General features: G+C 39.2%; 1 protein-coding gene across 8 annotated transcripts in view; it reads right to left on the minus strand.

Annotated features, from left to right (window-relative positions):
• CASK (calcium/calmodulin dependent serine protein kinase) overlaps positions 1-23,230 on the minus strand; it is a 354,627-nt gene that overhangs the window by 80,670 nt on the left and 250,727 nt on the right. For all 8 annotated transcript variants that reach the window (XM_007084353.2, XM_007084352.2, XM_042973928.1 and 5 more), the window contains exons 10-11: positions 18,616-18,715; positions 4,701-4,822 (exon numbers count right to left, since the gene is read on the minus strand). In XM_007084353.2, coding sequence (XP_007084415.2) covers positions 4,701-4,822; positions 18,616-18,715 — 222 coding nt within the window. The remainder of the gene's footprint in view (positions 1-4,700; positions 4,823-18,615; positions 18,716-23,230) is intronic.

The raw sequence follows: 23,230 nt of genomic DNA on the forward strand, positions 1-23,230 counted from the left end.
AGTAGCATATGTGTGCCAGGTAGAACTGGTTGGGGAGCAAACATTTAGAAATTTCTGGATCGGTTTCTTTTTCTTTTTTTTAAATTTCTCACTACAGATTAAACTAGAGGTGTTTTACTAGAGTTCAAATCATAAAGCATTTCCCCTTTTAGTGCGACCACAGTATTTCTCCTTTTGTTTTAATATAAATTCTTTCAACACAACAGATGTTTTGTTTCCTCCAAATTCTAATAATATTTCTGTTGCATTTTCAGCTTACTATTTTAAAGGCATGACTAGGGGGTGCCTGGGTGGCTCAGCCGGTCAAGTGTCAGACTCTTGACTTCAGCTCAGGTCATGATCTTGTGGTTCATGAGTTCGAGCCCCACATCTGGCTCTGTGCTGGCAGCGCAGAGCCTGCTTGGGATTCTGTCTCCCTCTCCCTGTCCTTCCCCTGCTTACTGTCTATCTCTCAAATAAAAATAAACTTAAAAAAAACAAAAGGCATGACTAGAAAAAATGAAGTCCTAGATGATCTTGTAGGAACTTAATCCTCTTTTTGTCAGCTTAAAAATTATGACCTCAAACTTAGCTGCTTAGAGTGTTGTTAACAGGAATTATTTAAATAAAATAAAGATATTTTATAAAATGGCTCAGTGGGGTTAAGTGACAATCAATCCATGGGCCACAAAACTATGCCACTAGGTGTCACTACTTGGAATCCTTAAAAATCAGTGTTGACTCTGTAAAACAACAATTCCCATCCAAGCACAGGCTATGGAACATTATTAGAAGGAAGAGCAATGCAAGGTCAAAATTTGAAAAGCTTTTTCTCAAGAGTTGGTCATGCCACGTTCCTTTTTGCGTAAGCACTTAAGTGTTAAAAATGGTTTCAATGGTTAGACTTCTCTATATGGCAGCTACTTGAAAACTTCATTGATTATATTACTGAAACACAGTCTGAGACAAGGGCTTAATGAGCCATATTTATGGGCTGGAGATCATGAGGGCACATTCTAATGATGGCTCAGTTCATTCATGACAATTAAGCTTCTCATTGAAGGAGGAGCCAGTCTGGATCTTCAGAACCCAGCACTTCCCAGGGAATGGCCTTACAGTGAAGCCATTTCAGGGGGTTTTGAGATTCGTGTGTAGTGCTTGTCCGCAAAATCCTGCAGACATGGTGTCTTTTTACCGGGCACAGCTCCTTTTCGGTCCACTCGCTCCTTTTCAAATTGACATGCACTGACAGGGTAGGTGCTGATACTATACACACTTTCTTAACTTTATAATTCATACGAATCCAAAGGAACTTTAAGTGTGTTTTTCCTCATGAAAATCGAGGAGTCTCTTCTGAAGCTGTTACAATGTCTACCCAAGAACGCAGCAGTTATTCAAAACACACGTTTTCAGTGAGGTCTGAAAAGCTTAGCACTGAGCAGTAAGTGGTGGCCTGGCTCAGTTCCAAAGTCCCGTTTGTGTCCGAGTATCTGCCCCTCCTTGTAGAAACTAGTGATGTCCTTGCATTTCCCCTGCAGTCTCCAGCTGGCTGTGCTCAGATGCCTTGTTACACTAGTCAGAAAAATACCACCTTGAAAAACAGTTTGGGCCTCTCTGAGCCTTAAATGACAAAAAGGCCTTGATCTTTCAGATCCGTAGATCTTAGCAATGACCTAACCACTGATTACATTGAAATAAACCAAATCTCCATGCGTTGCTGCAGCTTCTTTCAAATATCCCACTTGTGGGAAACCTGGGTGGCTTAGTCAGTTAAAGCATCTGACCTCAGCTCAGGTCATGATCTCGTGGTTCATGGGTCCAAGCCCCACATCGGGCTCTGTGGTGACAGCTTAGAACCTGGAGCCTGCTTTGGGTTCTCTGTCTCTCTCTCTGCCCCTTCCCTGCTTGTGCTTTGTACCTCTGTCTCTCTCAAAAATAAATAAACATGAAAAAAAATCCCACTTGCTAGATCTAGTAAAGGGCAGAACTTCTGCAGGGAATTCACTATTGTGAAAACCTTCTGCATTGCAGGAAGCAATGATAGACGACAGGAGATATTTAGCCAATGAACAGAGGTCAAACTCTAATTGACATGACACAAAACAATAATGACAACTATGATGATGGTGATGATGAAGAAGAAAATGGAATGCTAAGCAGCGGTGGCAGCAGTGTCAAGAGCACTCCACAAAACAGAATGCATTTCAAAGGCTTTCTGGCGCCCGAGGAAAGTGACAGTTATTTGTAATTAAACTTAATCTGACATGTCCTCAAATTACCTAAGATAAATTACGCTAAAGAGAAGACCCATTTCCTTATCCTCCTGAGTGCATTTCTTAGCTTTATTGGAGTACAATTGAGTAATATATTTAAAATGTACAACATGATATGATTCCCACCATCAAGTTAATCAACACATTCTTCACCTCACATATTTAACTTAAAAAAATGTTTACTTATTTACTTTGAGATAGATAGAGATAGAGATAGAGATAGAGATAGAGATAGAGATAGAGAGAGAGAGAGAGAGAGAGAGAATGAATATCCCCATAAGGCCTGCACTATCAGCACAGAGCCCAACACGGGACTTGATCTCACGAACTGTGACATCATGACCTGAGCCGAAACCAAGAGTCACTTAACCAACTGAGCCACCCAGGAGCCCCTAACTTTTTTTTTCTTGTGAGAACACTTAAGTTCTACTCTCTTAGCAAATTTCATTACACAATACAGTCTATCAACTACAGTCACCATGTTATGCATCAGACTTTATTCATCATATAAGTGAAAGTCTGTACCCTTTTACCAACCTCTCCCCCATTTCCCACACCTCCCCCCCAGCATGGGGCAACCATCATTCTACTGTGTTTCTAGGAGTTTCACTTTTTTGTTTTGAAGATTCCACATATAAGTGATACCATGCAGTATCTATATTTCCCTGTCTGGCTTAGTTTACTTCGTGCATGTTAAAACTATATTCCCCGGCTCTCTTGTAGCTAGGCAGGCATGTAACAAGTACTTGCCATTGAAATGTGGGCAAAAGTGATACAGCCCATTTCCAACCATGACTCTGCAAAATTCTCCATTTTTGTTCATCTGCTGCTGGGTGCAAATGATTCAGTGGAAGATTCCAAAACCCTGGGAGATAGCAGAACCACACAATGGAAGAGGCCCGATCCCTGGATGACTGTGTGGCAGATATTCCCCACCCCCACCCCCAATCTACCTGCACTGGACTCTGATGTGAGCAAGAAATAAGCTTTTATCCTGTTAAGGCACTCAAATTTTAGGATTGCGTGCTATGGCAGTCAGTCAGGCCTGATTAAGACAGACACTATGTAAAAAAGCCAAACTAATTTTTAAAATTTGATAATTAATTTGATTTGACTGCATTTATGCAAAGAAGTAACTGTAGGTTACCTATGACTGCACTCAGCGTGAACTTGGAACGTATGCAACACTCATAGGCTTAGCTTTCCCAAACTGGTCCTCGTCAACTTGACAGGGCTGTGAAAACAAGTTCTACACCCAAATTAGTTTCTGAAATGCTATTAGAGTCCCTCAGGTTTCTTTGCTATAGGGCATCTCAGAGCTGTTAATATACTAATATCCAGTGTGCCTGGGTGGCTCAGTCGTAAGTGTCTGACTTCAGCTCAGGTCATGACCTCACAGTTCCTGAGTTGCAGCCCCACCTCGGGCCCTCTACTGTCAGTGCGGAGCCCGCTTTGGATCCTCTGTCCCCCCCGCCTTCTCTGCCCCTCCCTTGCTCTCTGTCTGTCTGTCTCTCTCTCAAAAAAAAAACCAGTAAAAAAGTAGTAATATCCACTGTGAACCTATATAAGCGTAAAGAATGTAGCATTTCCCTAACTTACTTAATCGATAAATAATTTAACCAGTACATTTAAGATCTACCCCCTTCCCCCTCCATGGCAATGCCAATCACTCTCTCCCAGAGCAATGTGCTGTAGAACACATCCTGGGGAATGTTGCTTTAGTATAATTTGTGTCCTATGGTGGATTAATCAGCACCAAGAAGCGCTAGGCACCGCAAAGCAAGTAACATTCTCTTAATACGGAAGGTTTTTCGTGTAAAAAAGACTAACACGTACTAACAGACTAATATGTACTAAGAAAGTTTGCACTGCTGAAGGCAACCAAGTTATCTAAGAAAGGCATGTTACTTAAAATGTGACTGAAATAAAGGCATATGTGAACTCCCAGCTTCTGATTTTTCTTTGTATTTCAATCTGCTGTCAGTGGAGCCTGTCGTATTTAATGATAGCATATATTCTTATGTTTTTAAGGAGAAGACTGAGTCCATAAAAACCAGCAATGTTAAATATGAAATGTGTGTGTGTGAATTAGTCTATTACACAGTATCTGGTTTACTTTTCTCTCTCTTATACTCATGCTTCAGGTATGATGTTTTAAAACATCTTTAGAGCAACAAAAAGCAAGCACAGCTAAGATCAGCGGATTCCCCTAAGAGAAACACACGCACACACAACATACATAAATAGATTTATATAAGTCTTTTCATGGTGACTTACCTTTGTACTATATATGCTTTATTTCAGTTATGAATCTATAATGGATGATTTCCCACATTTCTCACAGACTGAAGGCAACTGAAAATGGACTGTTAGGATGGATGCCTGGAAATTCATGTAAAGTAAAAAAGGTATGCTAAAAATAAATAAATTAAAAAAAGATAGACTTACATCTAGTAGTGTGTGAAGATGCTGATCCTGGAAAACACTGTGTAGAAAATCTAAGTCCTTTTCACTGCAGTCTGTAAGTGCGTGAATTTCTTCCAAGCTGTCCAGCACCTGTGAGACTGCTCCTAAGGGAAACAAACAGGAAACAGCCAGTATAGAAAGTCAATGTCAAACCAACCTTTGTAACCTAGATCTTGCACTTCAGAACAATGGACCAACAAACAGAACTTCAAAGGTTCATGTTTGTACTCAATAGTCTTCAATGAGTTTCATATTGCTTAAGGATAGAGTATTTTCAGTGAGTTTCTGTTTGTGACAATGTATTTGTGTGCTTCTCATTTTTCAAAGTACGTACATTGAAGCTGGTTTTACTTGCATTAAGGAAATGCATTAACTATAACTGAGTTACTGGAAGATCTGGGTGCAGCAAGTTATGCATTAGGAAGAGGGTGTCCTTTCCTTGACCATATGATGTTTTAAAATATTACAGAAATAACACAGGCGAGCCTTTCTTACAGGTATATTCCATCAAGAACTGAAGGCAAAGCCAGCTGTAAATCTGAGGGACAAGCCTTCGACTAGGTGCTCCTGCTGAGTAAAACAAGCTTATTAGGATTTTTAAGGCTGAAACTTAAGTTAGTAAAAATCCCAATGCATTCTTTCTCCTTCCTTTCCATACAAAGTCAAGAGAATCAAGTTGTTCTCAATCTGTTAGGCCCTTTTTATTCAAAAGACAAAGACAAAGGCTGAGCATATTGACTGACACTTCCAAATACCTTATTAAATATTAGGGCAAATCATTTCTGCAGGGCAAAGGAAATGGTAGTGTGATCACTTTCTTTAAAATTCCTTCTTATAACCTGGAATCCAGAGAGGCTTCAGTAGGGAAAGATATATACTGGGGAGTAACAAAGTCACTTACACAGCCTCAAAGAAATGATTATTTTCCTCTGCAGACAGTATGCAGATACCTACTCCAGAGAAAGAACCCTAAGAGGCTAGCTTCACAACATTCGTGTACACAGTGTTTGAGAAATTCTAACAGTAAGTGCCTCATTGCATATATAAGTCTTGGATCAGTTTTCAAGCAGTGGCGATTTTGCCCCCCATGGGGACATCTGGCAGTCTGGAGACATTTCTGTTGTCACAACTATGGTGGTGGTAGGGGGACAGTTTGTGCTATTATCATCTAGTGCGTAGAGGCCTGGGATGCTATTAAACATCCTACGATACTCAGGACAGCCCTTCATGAGAAAGAAGTATGCAGCCCAAAATGTCAATAGTGCTGAGGGTGAGAAATTCTGCTTTAGATCATGATAAAAAGTCTTGAATCTTTCTGTTCTGGAATTCTATGCTGTTTCTAATTACTTTTGGCCTTGGACCTCATCCAATTGCACGCACTTATTGGTGAGAATGTAAATTAGTATCACTTTCCCAGGAAGCAATCTGGTAACATATTTCAAAGAGCCTTAAAAATGCTTTTGTACTTGGACTTAGTAATTCCATTTCCAAAAAAACTACCTTAAGGAAAAAAATAGGAAAATGCAAAAAAGATTTATGTATGAGGATATTTATCATAGAAAATATCAAATAATTCAGAATGATTAAATAAAGTATAGAACATCCACAGAATGTAATATATAGCCACATGGAAATTACTTTGAAGAATTTAAAGACATAGAGAAATCCTCAATGATCTGAAATTCAAGAAAGCAGAATGCAAAACCACAAAAACTTGCATATTCCCGACTATGACTGAAAAAAATACATATACAAGCTCAGGAAAAAAACAGAATGAAATACACCAAAAGTGTAACAGCAGTGATCTTTACTTTCCTATTTATACTTCATTCTGTTCTTGTCCATATGTTCCAAGTTTTCTACAATGGAAAAAAGTTGCTATCTAAGCAACTGCTTTTTGCAGTATGATTTAATTATGGTAAAGATTTGGGGTGTAAGCCACAAATCAAGTGGTTATCCACGTGGAAATTACTGTGGGTATTTTTTTTTTTTTACACAAATTTGACTTTTTGAGATAATTGTAGATTCATGTGCAGTTGTAAGAAATAATAAAGAGAGATCTCATGTACCCTTTACCCGGTTCCCCCAAATGAGAACATCTTGCAAAACTGCCACACAACATCACAACTACGACAATGACACTGACAGTCAAGCTACAGTGTATTTTCATCACCAAAGGGACCCTTCATTTTGCCCTTCTACAGCCACTCTCATTTCCTCCTATCCTATCCCTTCCCAACCCCTGGTGACTAACTAACCTGTTCTCCATTTCTGTAATTTTCTCATTTTGAGGATGCTATGTAAATGGAACCATATGGTATGCAATCTTTTGAGATTGGCTTTTCTTGACCCAGCATAGATCTCTGGAGATTCATCCAGGTTGCTGTGTGTATCAATAGTTTAATTCTTTTTATTGTTGGGCAGTATTCTGCTACATGGATATACCACAGTTTGACCATTTGCCTACTGAAGGGACTGTGTGTGGATACTTTTAAATTTTGAATGATTATGCCTACGAGTCTCTTGGTATTCTTCAACTAAAAGCATTGAGGGGGTATCAAGGAGAATAAAAAAAAAAGGTACAAGGCACAAATCAGTCCTCATTTCCCTTGCTGTTTCTGAAAAGGCATTAACCAAATCCATTTCCTTCTACCTGTTCTTCTCGTGAATTTTACTCTGTTCTGAGTAGGGGAAAAAAAAAAAACAACTCTGGAAATTAGTTCAAAGGCAGCTCTCTCATCATCCCTTACTGAAAGCCTTGTAAAACAAGAGATGATATGAAGGAATTAGTTCCAAATGTCCCACTGAGCCCCTGACCCCTGCACATCGTCAATAGCAGAGTTCAAGGATACCAGGTTTATGAAGTTACTAAAGCCAGTTCTAAACTTCTGGACTCACCAAACTGCAATAACAAAAATACCAACAAAATGTTTGTATACTAAAAAAATTCAACAGATACCACAGAAACCTAATTATCACTTTCATTCAGTTATCTTAGTGGAATCTTACCTAGTTTCTACTGTTTCTGCCAGTATCATTTATGCAGATAAATCATCTAGGTGGCAGTTTATTAATACTCTAAGATTAAAATAAAAGAACCTTGAGGTGCCTGTGTGGCTCAGCTGGATAGGCATTTGACTTCAGCTCAGGTCATGATCTCACAGTTTGTGGGCTCGAGCCCCACATCACGCTCTGTGCTGACAGCTCAGATCCTGGAGCCTGCTTCGGATTGTGTGTCTCCCTCTCTCTGCACCTCCCTCTACTTGTGCTCTGTCTCTTTCTGTCTCTCAAAAATGAATAAACGTTATAAAAAATATTCGAAATACATGGGGCACTTGGGTGGCTCAGTTGGTTAAGTGTCCGACTTTGGCTCATGGCATGATCTCGCGGTTCACGAGTTTGAGCCCCATATCGGTTTCTGTGCTGACAGCTCGGACCCTGGAACCTGCTTTGGACTGTGTGTCTCCCTCTCTCTCTGCCCCTCCCCTGCTCACGCTGTCAAAAACAAATAAAGAAACTTAAAAAATAAATAAATAAAACAACCTTGTATCTAGTGAATACCAAGAGGGCAAGTCTAACCACTGGGAAGCAATTCTGGCTGTACCAGACCAGGGCTGTATCACTTGTTGGTCTGTGAACTCCCAGGCTTCCATGTAATATCTGTTTGGGTTACCTTATGTGTGCACTTGTTCACTCTTTTGTGCTGTCAGGTCCTTAAAGCAGGTCTACATTTGATTCATTTTAGAACACCCACAAAGTACACACTGAATTAAGTTCTAAAGAAACAAAATAATAACAGCAGCTCCCAATTCTTGAGTGTCTATTCTGTGCCGGGCACATCTTCAGGACAAGGCAGTAAGGTAGATATATATTACCTGACCTTTCTAGATGGGGAACGGAGGTTCAGAGAAGTCGAGGAAGTGGGAGAACCACGATTCAACCCCAGATGTCTGGCTCTGAAGTCTATGTTCTGCCTGACCTACTACATGAATTGGCTATATGTGGAGACATAGGAGAAATGTCAACAAGAAGCTACATGTGGTTTATGCATGGATATGGAGGCTAGAAAAGAACCTGAACCTTATCAGGTTAGAAAATAACCAAACCCTTTAGTGAACATTCCTACTTCTTGCCAGGTGCTAGGTGGGAACTTCTGAGAAAACAGGTATGATTCCTGGCCTTGAGGAAGGGGCTCTCAGGCTAGTGTGTTAAGCAGGCATACTATACCCTGAAGTAAATGATCTACAAGAGGAAAAAACAAAGTGTCACAGAAATAGGCTGCCTAGCGAGACCCTGGGACAAACTTAGAGAGGAGGTGGATGAACAGGAATTCAACACCTCCACCTGGGGTCTAATGTGCTCTGATGGACGAAGAGGATGCTTTGCTGGAAAGCACAAAAGCACAAAAGTATTGTTAGCCTGTGTTTCCAGTAGGCAACACCAACTGGGTCAACAGGTCTATTTAACCTCCTTGGATCTTGTCACCTTTTCTGAACTGATTTATATAGTCTTATCCTGTACCCAAATATGGTTCACTTTGGGGCTTTTCAATCACAAAAAGAAGCATTTCCATAGCTGTACTCAAGCTGCCTAATGCAGTTTCTGTAAAATGTCCCAAATTTTAAGTTCCTGAAATTAGGCAGGAAAATTACACTTTTTATTTCATTTCTCCTTTATCTTTTCACATTGAATAAATGCATAGTTTTGGTCTAACCTCAAAATCTTTCTTTACCCTTGATCATTGTAACACTTTCCACTGATATCTCTCTTTCTTTCTTTGGGTATGACCACCAGAACCACAGAAACACATTCTTCATCTAATATATACATACAACTGGTATCTGCAGTTCAACACCAAGCCCATCTAAATGTCCCATAATTTTTCAATTCATTATAAGATATATAGGTATACAAAGATACTTCTGGGCTTTTCCACTGCTATTTGTTTTGAACATTGAGGCAGTAGTAATAATTAAGACAACACAACACAGCGCGCACGCGCGCGCGACACACACACACACACACACACACACACACACACACACACACACAGGTTCTTAACTGCTACTGGTATTTATTTTGTGGATTAATCCTGTCATATCTGAAAGAACTATTCACTTTCCTCAAACACTGAAAAATATGTTTTTCCCCCCTATAAAACCTTTGAATAAACTTGTAACTGCCTTGAAAAAATTCAGTCAATAAATAGCACGAGTTCACCTCAGGGGGCAATATATTTAATGGCAGGACTGTAGGTATTCTATTCACTTTTGTATTCCAGGCTGAGCTTTGTTAGAGGGCTTTGCACAAAAAGACACAATGAAATGCGTTTGATTAAAATTATTTTTTTCTGAGTAAATTCTGAAGAATTAAAAATCAAGCATTATAATGCAATACCTAAGCACAGAAAACAGCTTATTTTACAGCACAGTTTCTTTGAAGTCATAATAAAATTATTTTGCTACTTATGTTTGTGTAAGTTTATAACTTCCAAAGTGCTTTTATTTATTTTTATCAAAATTTTTTTTTCAATATTTATTTTTGAGAGACAGAGAGAGACAGAGCATGAGTCGGGGAGGAGCAAAGAGAGCGAGGGAGACACAGAGTCCATAGCAGGCTCCAGGCTTTGAGCTGTCAGCACAGAGCCCGACGCATAGCTTGAACCCGTGAACCGTGAGATCATGACCTGAGCCAAAGTTGGATGACTGAGACACCCAGACGCCCCTCCAAAGTGCTTTTATAGTCATTACCTTATGTGATTCCATAGTAACCCTGTCCTGTGGGCAAGTGTTTTTTTTAATTTATTTTTTTTTAATGTTTATTTACTCTTGAGAGAGAGACAGAGCGTGAGTGGGGGAGGGGCAGAGAGAGAGGGAAACAGAATCGGAAGCAGGCTCCAGGCTGTCAGCACAGAGCCCAACATGGGGCCTAAACTCACAGCTGTGAGTGAGATCATGACCCGAAATGAAGTTGGACGCTTTACCGACTGAGCCATTCAGGTGCCGCAAGGTAAGTGTTTTTTATACTTGGAAAATTGGAGGCTCCCAGGGTCAAATGGCCACAGCAGTGAGCAGAAGAGCAAGTCCCAAAAGTCAGGTCTGTGACACTTAGTCATTCTACTACAGATGGACTCCACCTGAAATCATGTTTCACTCTCAGCAACACGTCTGAATAATTTGCACTTGGTCATGAGAGGATGTCCAATTTCTATCCTCTCTTTAATCTCAATTTATTTCCCATATAAGGCTTATTTTTGTAGGCCTTAGTCCAAAACCTTCACAATGATAAATTAGAAGGAAACAAAGCCTTGCCTTCAGGCGAATATTTTATTTTCTGCCCAATTCATATGGTGATCAAGTATGTATCTAAAAATTAGGTTGATACGAGCACCTGCTGGCTCCGTTGGTTGAGTGTCTGACTCCCAATTTTGGCTCAGATCACGATTTCACGGTTCATGGGATTGAGCCCTGTGTCAGTCTGTGTTTGGGATTCTCTTTCTCCCTCTCTCTCTGTCCCTCTCCTGATCGCGGGTGTGTGTGCTCTCTCTCAAAATAAATAAACATTAAAAAAATTTAGGTTGATAATTATACACTTTAACTTTGAACATTTCCACTTTTTCTAAGAACCATACTATGCAAACAAGTTTTGCAAAGGTTTTCTGCTACTATTAAGAAATAACCAAAAAGCATAAACTTGTCAACTGTTTTAAAAATGTTTTCAGTCTATTTCTTTAAAGAGGAATATGCTTTTAAGGCCAATAAAAACTTTGAGTCCAGAACAACTGCATCACAAGATTAGAAAAGTCTCATGAAAAAGTTGAGTAGAAATAATTCGAAAGGAAGAGAGAAAAATAAACAGAATGTTTAAGCTAAAAATTCTCAGTCTCAAAGTGGGCTGAGTCTGTCTTCTTAAAATTCTTTCCCCCTATGTTTTATGATGAAAAATTTCAAACAAATACCAAGTGGAAAGAGTTGTCCTCATTACCTACATTATACAATTGTCAGCAATTTGCAATATTTGCTTTATCACACATCTATCTATCCATCAATTCATGTCGTTTCATTCATTTCTTTTTTTAAAGTTTTATTTACTTTAATGAAGGGGTGCCACCCAGGTGCCCCTTCATTCATTTCAAAACGAGTGCCAGAGTGCACATCATCACTACACTGCACCCCTAAACACTTCAGCATAGATTTTAACACTTCTCTCTCACAGGTAAAATTTACAAAGTGAAATATACAAATCTTGAGTGTACTGTTCAACGAGTTTTGATAAATGTATATACTGCATACATCTGATAACTGCATACACACATGCATGCAAGTTGGTTCAGTAACAAAATATTTGTATGTGTATATTTAAAAAATTATATGTATAGCTATAAAATCCAGTATCACTGAGCAAATTAACCATCTGAACCTAGTCTAGCTTTTTCTGGAGTTACCAATGATCTCTCTCCTATTGTATTAGCAATCCCATTTATACAACACTGACTTCACCACACACACGCATTCATATCACCTACCCAATCAAAGCCCTTATCTGTAAGCACAAGAGCGTTTTTTAAAAACCTGCTTACTAAAGTATAGTTTATTAAGTTCAAATTCACTAATATAAGTGTCTATTTCATCTTTCCAAAACAGTTCCCTCTTGTCCCTTTGCAGTCAAAAGCTAGCTTCCCCTTATCCCCTGGACAACAGCTTTTATTCACACTGTACAAAGCACATTCTGGTTATCAATCAAGTTATAAGCAATAGTGAATCCTGTAATAGAAATTGTATTTTGGGCTTAAGCATTTGAACTATATGCAATTCAAGCTATGAAAACTTACACATGGTGATAAATCCTTTAGATTCTTTATGTATATAGGGCAGATGCCTCAAAATTTAGTATTAGTTAAAAAGAAGTACACCCTGTAAATGGATTCTGTCGGAGCACAAATGCTATAATTCTAATGCCATTATGCTTGTTAAAATAGTCTGTTTTCAAATAGCACCATTGTTGGGCACAGATTTGTCAAAGCACTTTAAATAGCATTCTGCTGGCTAAGTGCTCATTCATATAAAACTTTACAACTATGGAAAAGCACTACTTGATACCTCTAAGACGCTTTCATTTCCAAATGACATGATAGGTCTACTGATTGAAAAAAAAAAAAAAAGGAGAGACGTACTAAATCTGGAGAAACAAAAGCAGTTACGAATGGGAAGTGTCTCACATTGTAATAGTCATTAAAATGTGGACAGCCTCTAAAATGGCCTCCAAGATCCTGCCTCCTGCTATTCACACCCTTGTATAATCAAATCCCTTCCCTGGAGTGTGGGCTGGACTCATTAACTCATTGTGATGAAGAGAACAGTGCAGAAATGATAAGACATCACTTCTGAGATGGCTTTTGTCTGGGACACTCTTACTTTTGCCCTCCCTTTTTGATCATTCATGCTGGGAGAAACAAACTTCTATGTTGTGAGCAGCCCTAGGAAGGGACCCATTAGCCAGCAAGGAACTGCAGCCTGTCAACAATAGTACAGTGAGTCTGGAAGAGAATTCCATCCCCACCCCTGCAGTCGGGTCTTCAGATGAGATTGCAGCCCCGGACGACAGCTTGACTATAGTCTCATGGGAGATCTTGAGCCAGAGGCACACAGCTAAACCATATCCAGATTCCTGACCCACAGAAAGCGTGAAAGGATAAATCCTGCTTTGAGGGGATTCATTACACAGCAACGGATAACTAACATACTGTGAGATTTTTGTATTAAATCAGGTGCAATTGGAGCTATGAGTAACAAATGCAAGACAATGTGACAATGTATCCAATTATTAGCATCCATATTTTCTGATTTATTTTTGTCTCTTATATACTTCCCCTCAGTAAGTACAACCTAGAGGTAAAGGTTTATTCTATTGTTTTAATGGAAATTACTGAAATAATTATAGATTATCATATACAATTGTAAGAAATACAGAGATCCCTTGTATACTTTGCTCAGTGTCCCCAATGGCAACATTTTACAAAGCTATAGTGTCATCACAGCCAGAATATGGACACTGATACAATCCACCCATCTTATTCAGATAGCCTTACTCTTATTTGTACTCATTTGTGTGTGTGTGTGTCTAATTTCTTACCTACTTTTTACGTTAATATTGTCACATAATCAAATTACATTCATTTGTAATTAAAATCTAGCCATTATATTAGTCTTTATAAATGGCCTTCCCAATGGTAAAAGTTGTTGAGACACATGAATTTGGGAGTTTATTCCACAGCTCCATATTAATTAACTAAAAATTCAGTCAATAATAGAGAGTAGTATAAACTGCTTATAGATGGTGCGATCGTCAAAGGAAAATTCACTTACCCTGAAAGCTTTCTTGAAAGCAAAACTATAAAAAAAAGTTACCTTTTCCCCCAAATTACCGTATTCGTGCTTGAAATTCAGATGTGAGGTAATAGTAAGTGCAGTTTAAATTTTAACACTGCCTGTCTTCCTCTTATGAAAGTGAGAAGTTAGTACTATTTGTATGGTAATGCCTCGAGAAATCAATACAGCCACGTTTTGATTTTGTGGTCAGGCTGTGTTAAAATTCACAATCAAACATCTAAACACAAACAGCCAAGGAAAAAGTCAAGCCGCTTATGAACCATGCAAAGCCAAACACTTTTGCATAAAAGATAAAGCTTAGAGGAAAACAAAGGGATACCTACTTTCTGCTGCTAGAAGTCCTAGGAGGAAGGCAGCATATGGACAAACAACAAACAGTATGATTTTAGAGCAAGCAGGTTATCGAGCTACAGTTGGGCCCTGTAGATGAGCCACAAGAAACATGGTCCCCCGGCAGAGCCCAAAGCAAATCCTTGTGTTCCATGAGCACATTCCTTAGGACTGATAAGTATTTCAGTCATTAAAACACTGGGATCGAGGGGTGCCTAGGTGGCTCAGTTGGTTGAGCATCCGACTTGGGCCCAGATCATGATCCCACAGTTCGTGGGTTCAAGTTCCTTGTTGGGCTCTGTGCTAACAGCTCAGAGCCTGGAGCCTGCTTTGGACTCTGTGTCTCCCTCTCTCTCTGCCCCTCCCCCACTCTCTCTCTCTCTCTCTCTCTCTCTCTCTCTCTCTCTCTCTCAAAAATAAATAAACGTTAATAACAAACAAACAAACAAACAACAAAGCCACACTGGGCTCAGATTCTCACTTCTTTGATTCGAAATAGGAGAAAAGATTTCGACTTTGGATTAGTAAGTAACAAAGGAATAATACACTCTTCATCATGTGATTAAACTCATCAAATTCTAGTAAAAGTACAATGGGCTGATTTTGATAATCCGGATAGAAAAAATAATCTCTTACATAAAAATTGTTTTACAATGTAAATAGCATACCTAAACATGACGGACTCTTCTTTAGATGACAAATCGGGAAACAGATGAATTTTAAATTTGTTTTTATATTGTGATCTTAAATAGAATTTGGGGGGACTAAAATAGGATAGTCAGCTTTTAATTTTGTCAAGCAAGGTCATTAAAGAAAACAACCTATTTATTATTATTTCATAGAAAGAACAGGCATTATCTAAAGATGAAAAACAGACTGTTCTTCTCAAGAAAGGGCAGTTGTCCTTCTCAAGAACCTTACACTGTTCTCCAATGCCTCCTTCCCTGGAGCCCCCCACTCCCACCCTACAAACACATGCGTTCTTTCCTTTTTAAAAAAAAAAAATTTTTTTTAATATTTATTTTGAGAGAGAGGGAGAGACAGACCACGAGCAGGGGAGGGACAGAGAGGGAGACACAGAACATGAAGCAGGCTCCAGGCTCTGAGCTGTCAGCACAGAGCCTGACGTGGAACTCGAACTCAACAAACCGTGGGATCATGACCTGAGCTGAAGTCGGCCACCCAACCGACTGAGCCACCCAGGTGCCCCTAAACACATGCTTTCTGATCATTTTTCTCTTTTTGCCACAGGCTTGCAAGAACTTTCAGGTAATGCTGAAAGGTGCTTTGTGTTTTGTACTGTAAAACAAGCCCATGCAAATTTAAACAGAAAGATGGTGGACAGATTAATGTTGCAACTTAAAATAAATGATGCACAATTTAAAGATTAGAGTTAAACAGACAAAAATTTAGGTTGGAAAATGGAAATATTAAAAAACAAAAATGAAATAAAAACTGAAAATACAGATGTGTTAATTTATGAAAGTGTAAGGCTCTTCTGTGAGTCCAGATAAGGTATACAATAGGCTTTCTGCAGCCAAGCATACAGCCTTCGCTGTTGGTTGCAGAAAGGGAAGTTTGCTGGTAGAGAGCTATTTCATAAACAATGCTGACACAGTAGTATAATGCCTCCCTTTAAATGGTTTGGTATTAAAAATTAATTTTAGGAACAGATGAATATTTCCTGACAGCTGTGTGGAAGTTAGGGCAATATTAGAATTTTCTTCAAAATGTCCCATTGTCTTTGGGACGGACATTTGCATGTCAAATGAAGATACAGACTGCTTACAAGATCATTAAGATCCAGAAATAAAAAAAAAAAAAAGGTGTGACTGCAGGAAAGGGAAGCAAGAGGGAACGTGAAATTGTGAACAACTAATTCAAGAGCTTGCAGGCTACCTGCAAGACAGTGGGGGAAATTTCGTTTTTGTTTAAAAAGCAAATGTTGTAATCAGAAGCTGTTTTGACCATATCACTTACAGATTGTACTGAAAAACAAAAAACTGGGTAATAAAAATGTATTTGACAGAAAATTAAGTGTGTCTATAACTATGGGCAATTCCTTCCCTAAAAGAAAAATTTGACTCTTTAACAGAATGGAACACTTAAGAGCTCATTAAACTCTTGCCAGGCAGAGGTACATATTAAGGGGCAACAGTAAAGCTTAGGTCTGTGAAGCTACTGCGAGGACCATACTGCTCCCCAGGCCCGATTTTAAGATGAAAATGGTGTTAGATCTTGACCAAAACTCTCTTGATATAGTCCAAGTTTGTGACTGCATCATGTAGTCACAATACAACATAAAACCATTACTGGATCCGCTCGTGCCAGACAGGTCTACTGGAAACAGTGTGGAGGGAAGAGAGAGGTTTGAGCTAGCAAACACCAACCGCAGTGCTACGGGTGGAGGGAATAAATTGGACTGGAAGAAAAAAGACAGACATGAGACTCCCATTTCCTCAGCAAGAAGAAGCCAGCAAGACCTTCTCTTCAGAGAGTCTCTTTTCTGAGATTCCCACTTCTGAATGTTTTTGGAAATCACCTTCACTCAAAAGAGGAAGATTCACATCCCAGTTGGTAAAGGTCAAAATGAGGAACTACACAGCTGTTGGAATGGGGAAACTCAATTTCGTTCTTTTCCACCAGGTGTAAGAAGCACATACCAATTGATAAGAACATGTGTGTATGGGAACGTGTTTGTGTACGTATGTGTATAAACACAGCCAAGGAAGAAGCAGAAATACTGACAAATGCTCACAGTGGTGAAGGACCACCCTAGCAATACAGGAAGAATGAATGTGCGAATGCTTCTTGAGTCCAATGGTAATAACCTGAATATCGAATGAGCCAGTCCAAAAATCAAACCAATAGTGCAAAGGCAACCACATGGCAGATACTGAGTGACTCTAATGTGAGAAGGTAGAAAACCTAAGGGCGGAGGGCATAGGACTCAGACGTAAATACATAAATAAATGAAATTTAAAAAGTGTAACACACACATACGTGCATTTACATAAATGTATAAATGGATACTACGGGTTTTTACTTTTTATTTTTTTATTATTGCCTAAAATTTTTTTTAATATTTAATTTATTTTTGAGAGACAGAGAGAGCATGAGTGGGAGAGGGGCAGAGAGAAAGAGGGAAACACAGAATCCGAAGCAGGCTCCAGGCTCTGAGCTGTCAGCACAGAGCCCGACACGGGGCTTGAATCCACAAACTGTGAGATCATGACCTGAGCTGAAGTCGGAGCCTTAATGGACTGAGCCATCCAGGTGCCCCAGGATACTATGGATTTTTAATAAACGATCCTTGAGAATTCCTCACTAATAAAATGGAAATCTGAGCACTTTATAACATAATTTTGTGAACACTAGTGGATTTTGTTCCCCCCAGGGGTCCCTATATACATTTGATCCAAATAGGTAACCCTTTTGTGTTCTCCTCTGAATGCTTGTATGTATGTGTTATAGATTTTATAAAAAAGAGAGGAACTTGTAAGTTGTTTCGAGAGATAACTTATGAGACAGCTATACATTGAAAGATAAAATTAAAAGCAGTGTTGCCCCAAAGTCTGATATAGTTGACAGGGGAAAATCTTGTATCAGAAGTTTTTTTGTTGGGGGTGCCTGGGTGGCTCAGTTAGTTAAGCATCCAACTCTTGATTTCAGTTCAGGTCATGATCTCACAGTTCGTGAGTTTGAGCCCCCATGGTGGGCTCTGTGCTGACAGAGCTTAGGATTCTTTCTCCTTCTCTCTCTGCCCCTCCCCTGCTCGTGCATGCTCTCTCTCAAAATTAATAAATAAACATTAAAAAAATAAAAAAGAAGTTTTTTGTTGGGGTATAAGGCAATCAGAAAGATCCAAAAAGACTGACTACAATGTTGGATTGGATGAAATGCAATGTTGGGTCTGGAGTGGGGAAAAGGGAAGAAGTACTTCTGAGGTAAAAGGAAAACAGTAAAATGCTGGTTTTGGAGTAGCAGGGGAAAGCGACTTCGGTAGTAAAATTAGAAGGAAGCAGACACATGTGGATGGAATTTGGCTGCTGACAAACTTCCTCAGAATTCCTTGGGAGATCTGACTGGATTCACAGGAAAGGTTTATTTACGGTGGAAAAGAGAAGATGTAGACACCAAATGATTCACACTGGTGAATGGACGAATGGTCCAATTACCTGAGGAGGTAGGGTCTTCGGAGAAATCTGGCAACTCTTCGGGGGGGTCACCATAGAATGAGTTGAATTTGTGACTTGACACAGCTGCTAGTACTGCACCCTAAAAGAAAAAGATGGAAAAAGATACTAAAGCACATACGTGTAAAAAAGTTCAATAACAAACATAAGGATTATTCAGAAAGTCAAACCTGTAGGAGGTGACAGCTAGAAGAGGGGTAGCTTGTAAATGAGTTTGGATTCCTTGAGATTAATCACATGGGCATATATGAGAAGAACACCGCTGGGGATTGGGAAAGTACATGAAACCATTCACATCTTGAACTCAATCATGTACACAAAACGGAATATTCTGCAGACACTATGAAATGATGCTGAAGGATGTTTAATAAAACAGAAAGATGCTTGTGAGTTACATAAAAAAGGTTTTAAAACAATCTATAGTATGACCTCATGTTTGAAAAAAAAAAAAGATTAATACGGATATAAAGACCAAACATATACCAAAATGTTAGTCGCATTATCTCTGGGAAGTAGGAATGAGTCACTTTTCCTTTTTTAATATCTTTGCCCCCCTCTCTTTTTGTGAATGACTATGTGTTACTCTCAGTCAGGCCACAAAGCAGAACCAACTACAGGTAACTCCTTTTATTTTTTTTTTAAAGATCTTATTTTGTTTTTATTTATTTATTTTAATTTTTTTTTAAAGTTTCTTTATTTTTGACAGAGTGCGACCATGAGCTGGGAAGGGGCAGAGAGAGAGAGGGAGACACAGAATCCGAAGCAGGCTCTAGGCTCCAAGCTGTCAGCACAGAGCCTGATGCGGGGATCGAACTCACGAACTGTGAGATCATGACCTGGGCCGAAGTCGGACACTTAACCGACTGAGCCACCCAGGTGCCCCTTATTTTATTTCTTAAGTAATCTCTCTACCCAACATGGGGCTCAAACCCACAACCTCAAGATCAAGAGTTGCACGCTCCACTGAATTACCTGGCCAGGCGCCTCTACAGGTGACTCTTTAAACAACATGCACAGGTTTCCCTGATTCCTAGTTGAGAATTATTGTCATATGGAATGCATGACATAGGACTGCTGGGTGGAGAAATCTTGGGAATTGTTTCAGTAACAAGAAGAACAATACCAGTTATTTTGTAAAAGTGTTCAATTCCGCGACTGTTAGGCATGGGTCGGAATATCTGGGTGTGTTCCTTGGCTGGGCCACTTTCTAGCTGCCTGATACTACTTGAGTCAATATTAAAACTGACATAACTTACCTTACAGAATTGTCAAAAGTCATAATGTATATGAAAGTGCTTTGTGAACTGTAAAGCATTTTGTAAGTGCAAACTGTCACTAAGCTTAGTAATATAGAGCTAGAACGTGAGCACAGCCTTTTGCTGGTCTAGGTAGAATTACTCATTTAGGTAGTTTAAGGATTAAATCACTTACATAGTCTGTATTTTAAATGTTGAACTTGAGGATTTTTCTGAAAAGATAAATCTTTTTTTAAAGTTTATTTATTTATTTAGAGAGCGAGCGAGCGAGAGAAAAGCACGTAGGGGGGAGGGACAGAAAGAGAAGGAGAGAATCCAGAGCAGGCTCCGTGCTCTCAGTGCAGAGCCCAACATGGGGCTCGATCTCGTGAACTGTGCCATCATGACCTGAGCTGAAATCAAGAGCCGGATGCATTTAACTGACTGAACCACCCAGGCGCCCCAGAAAGATAAATCTTTTTAGGCATTTATTAAATATATGAAAACATTAATAGAAACACATTTCCACAAGTTTCATTTTGGTGGGGGGTCACGTTAGGGTTTCTTTCTACAAATATAAATGGAATTGAATTGAACTGAATGTAGAAAGGGAAGGCAAAAAAAAACAGAGAAGTGATCTTAATGACACCATCCCAGGCAACTTAGTAGATTTCTTTTTCTCTTTTTTTACGATTTTATTTTTAAGTAATCTCTACACCCAATGTGGGACTTGAACTCATAACCCGAGATCAAGAATCGCAAGTTCTAACTGAGACAGGCAGGAGCCCCAACTTTTCAGATTTCTGAAAGTCTAGGGTTAATGTATGAGAAGTCTTTACGTGGAATTTGATAGTCAGCTACTGCGATGAAAAAAACAGCACTGAATGTTGAGTTCTTCTTTCTACAGTAGAAGCTTATTTCACTTTACATATATACCATGTTCCCTAAAAAGCTGGGCGGGAATGGAATTTTTATGTATCAAAAGTTTCCCACACACTGAAACTAAATTTTAGAGATGCTTTATTTTTATTTCCAAATGAAGTTCAACTGAGTTTCTTAATATGGTGGGTTTATATCTCAAGGCATGGTCTAGCTACTACTATGATCAAAGATCGACAAATAACTTCTGCCAGGAAAGCACTGTTTCAAAGAGCCTTGAGAGGTAAATTCTTTTATAACAATAGTAGCAAGTTCCTAATTTATCTTATGGTTAGCAGTTTTCTTTATTTAGTCCTCTCAACTCAGTGACTGCATGTGGTTTGGATATTCAATGCAAAGCTATTATGTAAAACAGCAAAAACGGTTCCAAAGCAGTTTATGGATTTATAGAATTATAACTTTAGGAGATGATTCATTCTAAGAGACTCATTTTGCATATGAGGAAACTGAGGTCCAGAGAGGCTTAGCAACCTATTAAGGTCGCTGCCAACTTAGAGATAAAATCAAGAGTAGACAGAATGTCTATTCACAAGTTCAAGGGTTTTTTACTGTACCAGGGGTCAAAAATTTTTTTCTGTAAAGGGCCAGATGGTAAATATTTTAGGCTTGCAGGGCATATGGTCTCTGTTGACACTATTCAACTCTGCCATTGTAGCATGAAAGTAGCCACAGATAATATGTACGCGAATGTTCACTGCTATGTTCCAATAAAACTTTACATGTAAACATAGGCAATGGGCCAGATTTGGCATGCAGGCCATAGTGTGCCAACTCCTGTACTACATTATTGCTATGAAAGAGACCGTGGGTACAGCAACATCAATCTACATCTTATACAGGTAGTTCTTCAAGCTTCCCAGTTTATCACATCTTTGACAAAGAAGTTTTCTGCCTACTTTAATTTAGAAGGGAAAGTTTAGTATGTTCTGAGAGTGAAACATAACAATTGTGAGTTAAGACTATTCAGAGTCTGCTAAGATAACTAGCATTAAAGATGCAACTTTGGACTAAGCAAGTTAGGCAGATTCTAAATTCAAACAAAAAAAGAACTACAAGTAATTAATTCTCAACTCAATCTCAACTATTGTTAGTATGTCAAACATCAAAATGGAATACTCCCAGTTAGATGATTCTGTGCCTCATTTAAGGAAGTGGAAAACAAGAAAATGGTTGGCTCAGACTTTCTGCTAAGTTAAACTACTGAATGCACCTAAGGAGGCAATGGAGTTATTAAAAAATTTTTTTTAATGTTTATTTTTGAAAGAGAGAGACAGACAGACAGAGAATGAGCAGGGGAGGGGCAGAGAGAGAGGGAGACACAGGATCCAAAGCAGGCTCCAGGCTCTGAGTCGTCAGCACAGAGCCCAACACGGGGCTTGAACTCATGAACCGTGAGATCATGACCTGAGCCAAAGTCAGATGCTTAACTGACTGAGCCACCCAGGTACCCCTAAGGAGGCAACAGAGTTATTAAGAAAGGTACAGGAGAGTGAATACAGAGGACTTGCTGACTTGAAGACCACCACGAAGGGCCAGTACTCCCTTTTTGGTGCTCCCTGAGCTCAGAAACAAGCACCATGGGATTTGATAGCACAACAGGGAGGTATGTTTTAAAAAGTCTAGATACAAGACACACAAGTTTTCAGATGACATGGAGAGTAAACTGGGTTTGCACCCAAGTGGCAAAATAACACACAGTCATGTTGTAATATACTAAGGGGGCAAAACCCATCACAGGGCGATACAAATCCACATGTGACATAAGGATTTGAGAAAGGATCATCTTACTAGGGTTAAGAGCACTGAACTTCAAGCCCTACAAAGGGTGAAGGACTTGGAGAGGTTGAGGCTGAACAGAGATGATCCAGAAGGCCGGAAAATCATTTCAAGGCAGAAATGTTAAAGGATTTGGGTTGATTACATGTAAGAAGTAGGCCCTAGATAATGAGGGGAGAGGTTTGATTACATCAGAGCTCCCGATCTCTGTACATACAGTCACAAGCAATGCTATCATTCAGTAGAGTCGGCACAGTCTATGTGTGTAGGATACTCAAACAAAACTCAGATGCAGGTCTAAAACCAGGAATTTTTTATCACATTAAGTTGGGCCATCTGACTAAAGTTCGCTGTGCTATTTCCTGTGAAGAAGGTTAACAATGAGACTTGCAAGTATAGTAGATAGGACTATATTTAAGAGCAACTGCACAGAACAGTATCTTAGGAATCCTTTTGGACTCTGTGAAAGCATTTTATAAAGATGGTCGATTAATGTATACAATAGCTTTCAAAAGCTAGACAGCCGAACTTAGGAAGTAATACGTCCTATATTTCACAATCAGAAACTAATAGAATCGCTTTGTAAAAGTCAATAGAAAGATCAAAATCACTTCCAATTTTTATCTATGTAAACTGCTTATACTGGA

This window comes from Panthera tigris, chromosome X, assembly GCF_018350195.1.
Source record: "Panthera tigris isolate Pti1 chromosome X, P.tigris_Pti1_mat1.1, whole genome shotgun sequence".
NCBI classification, from domain to species: domain Eukaryota; kingdom Metazoa; phylum Chordata; class Mammalia; order Carnivora; family Felidae; genus Panthera; species Panthera tigris.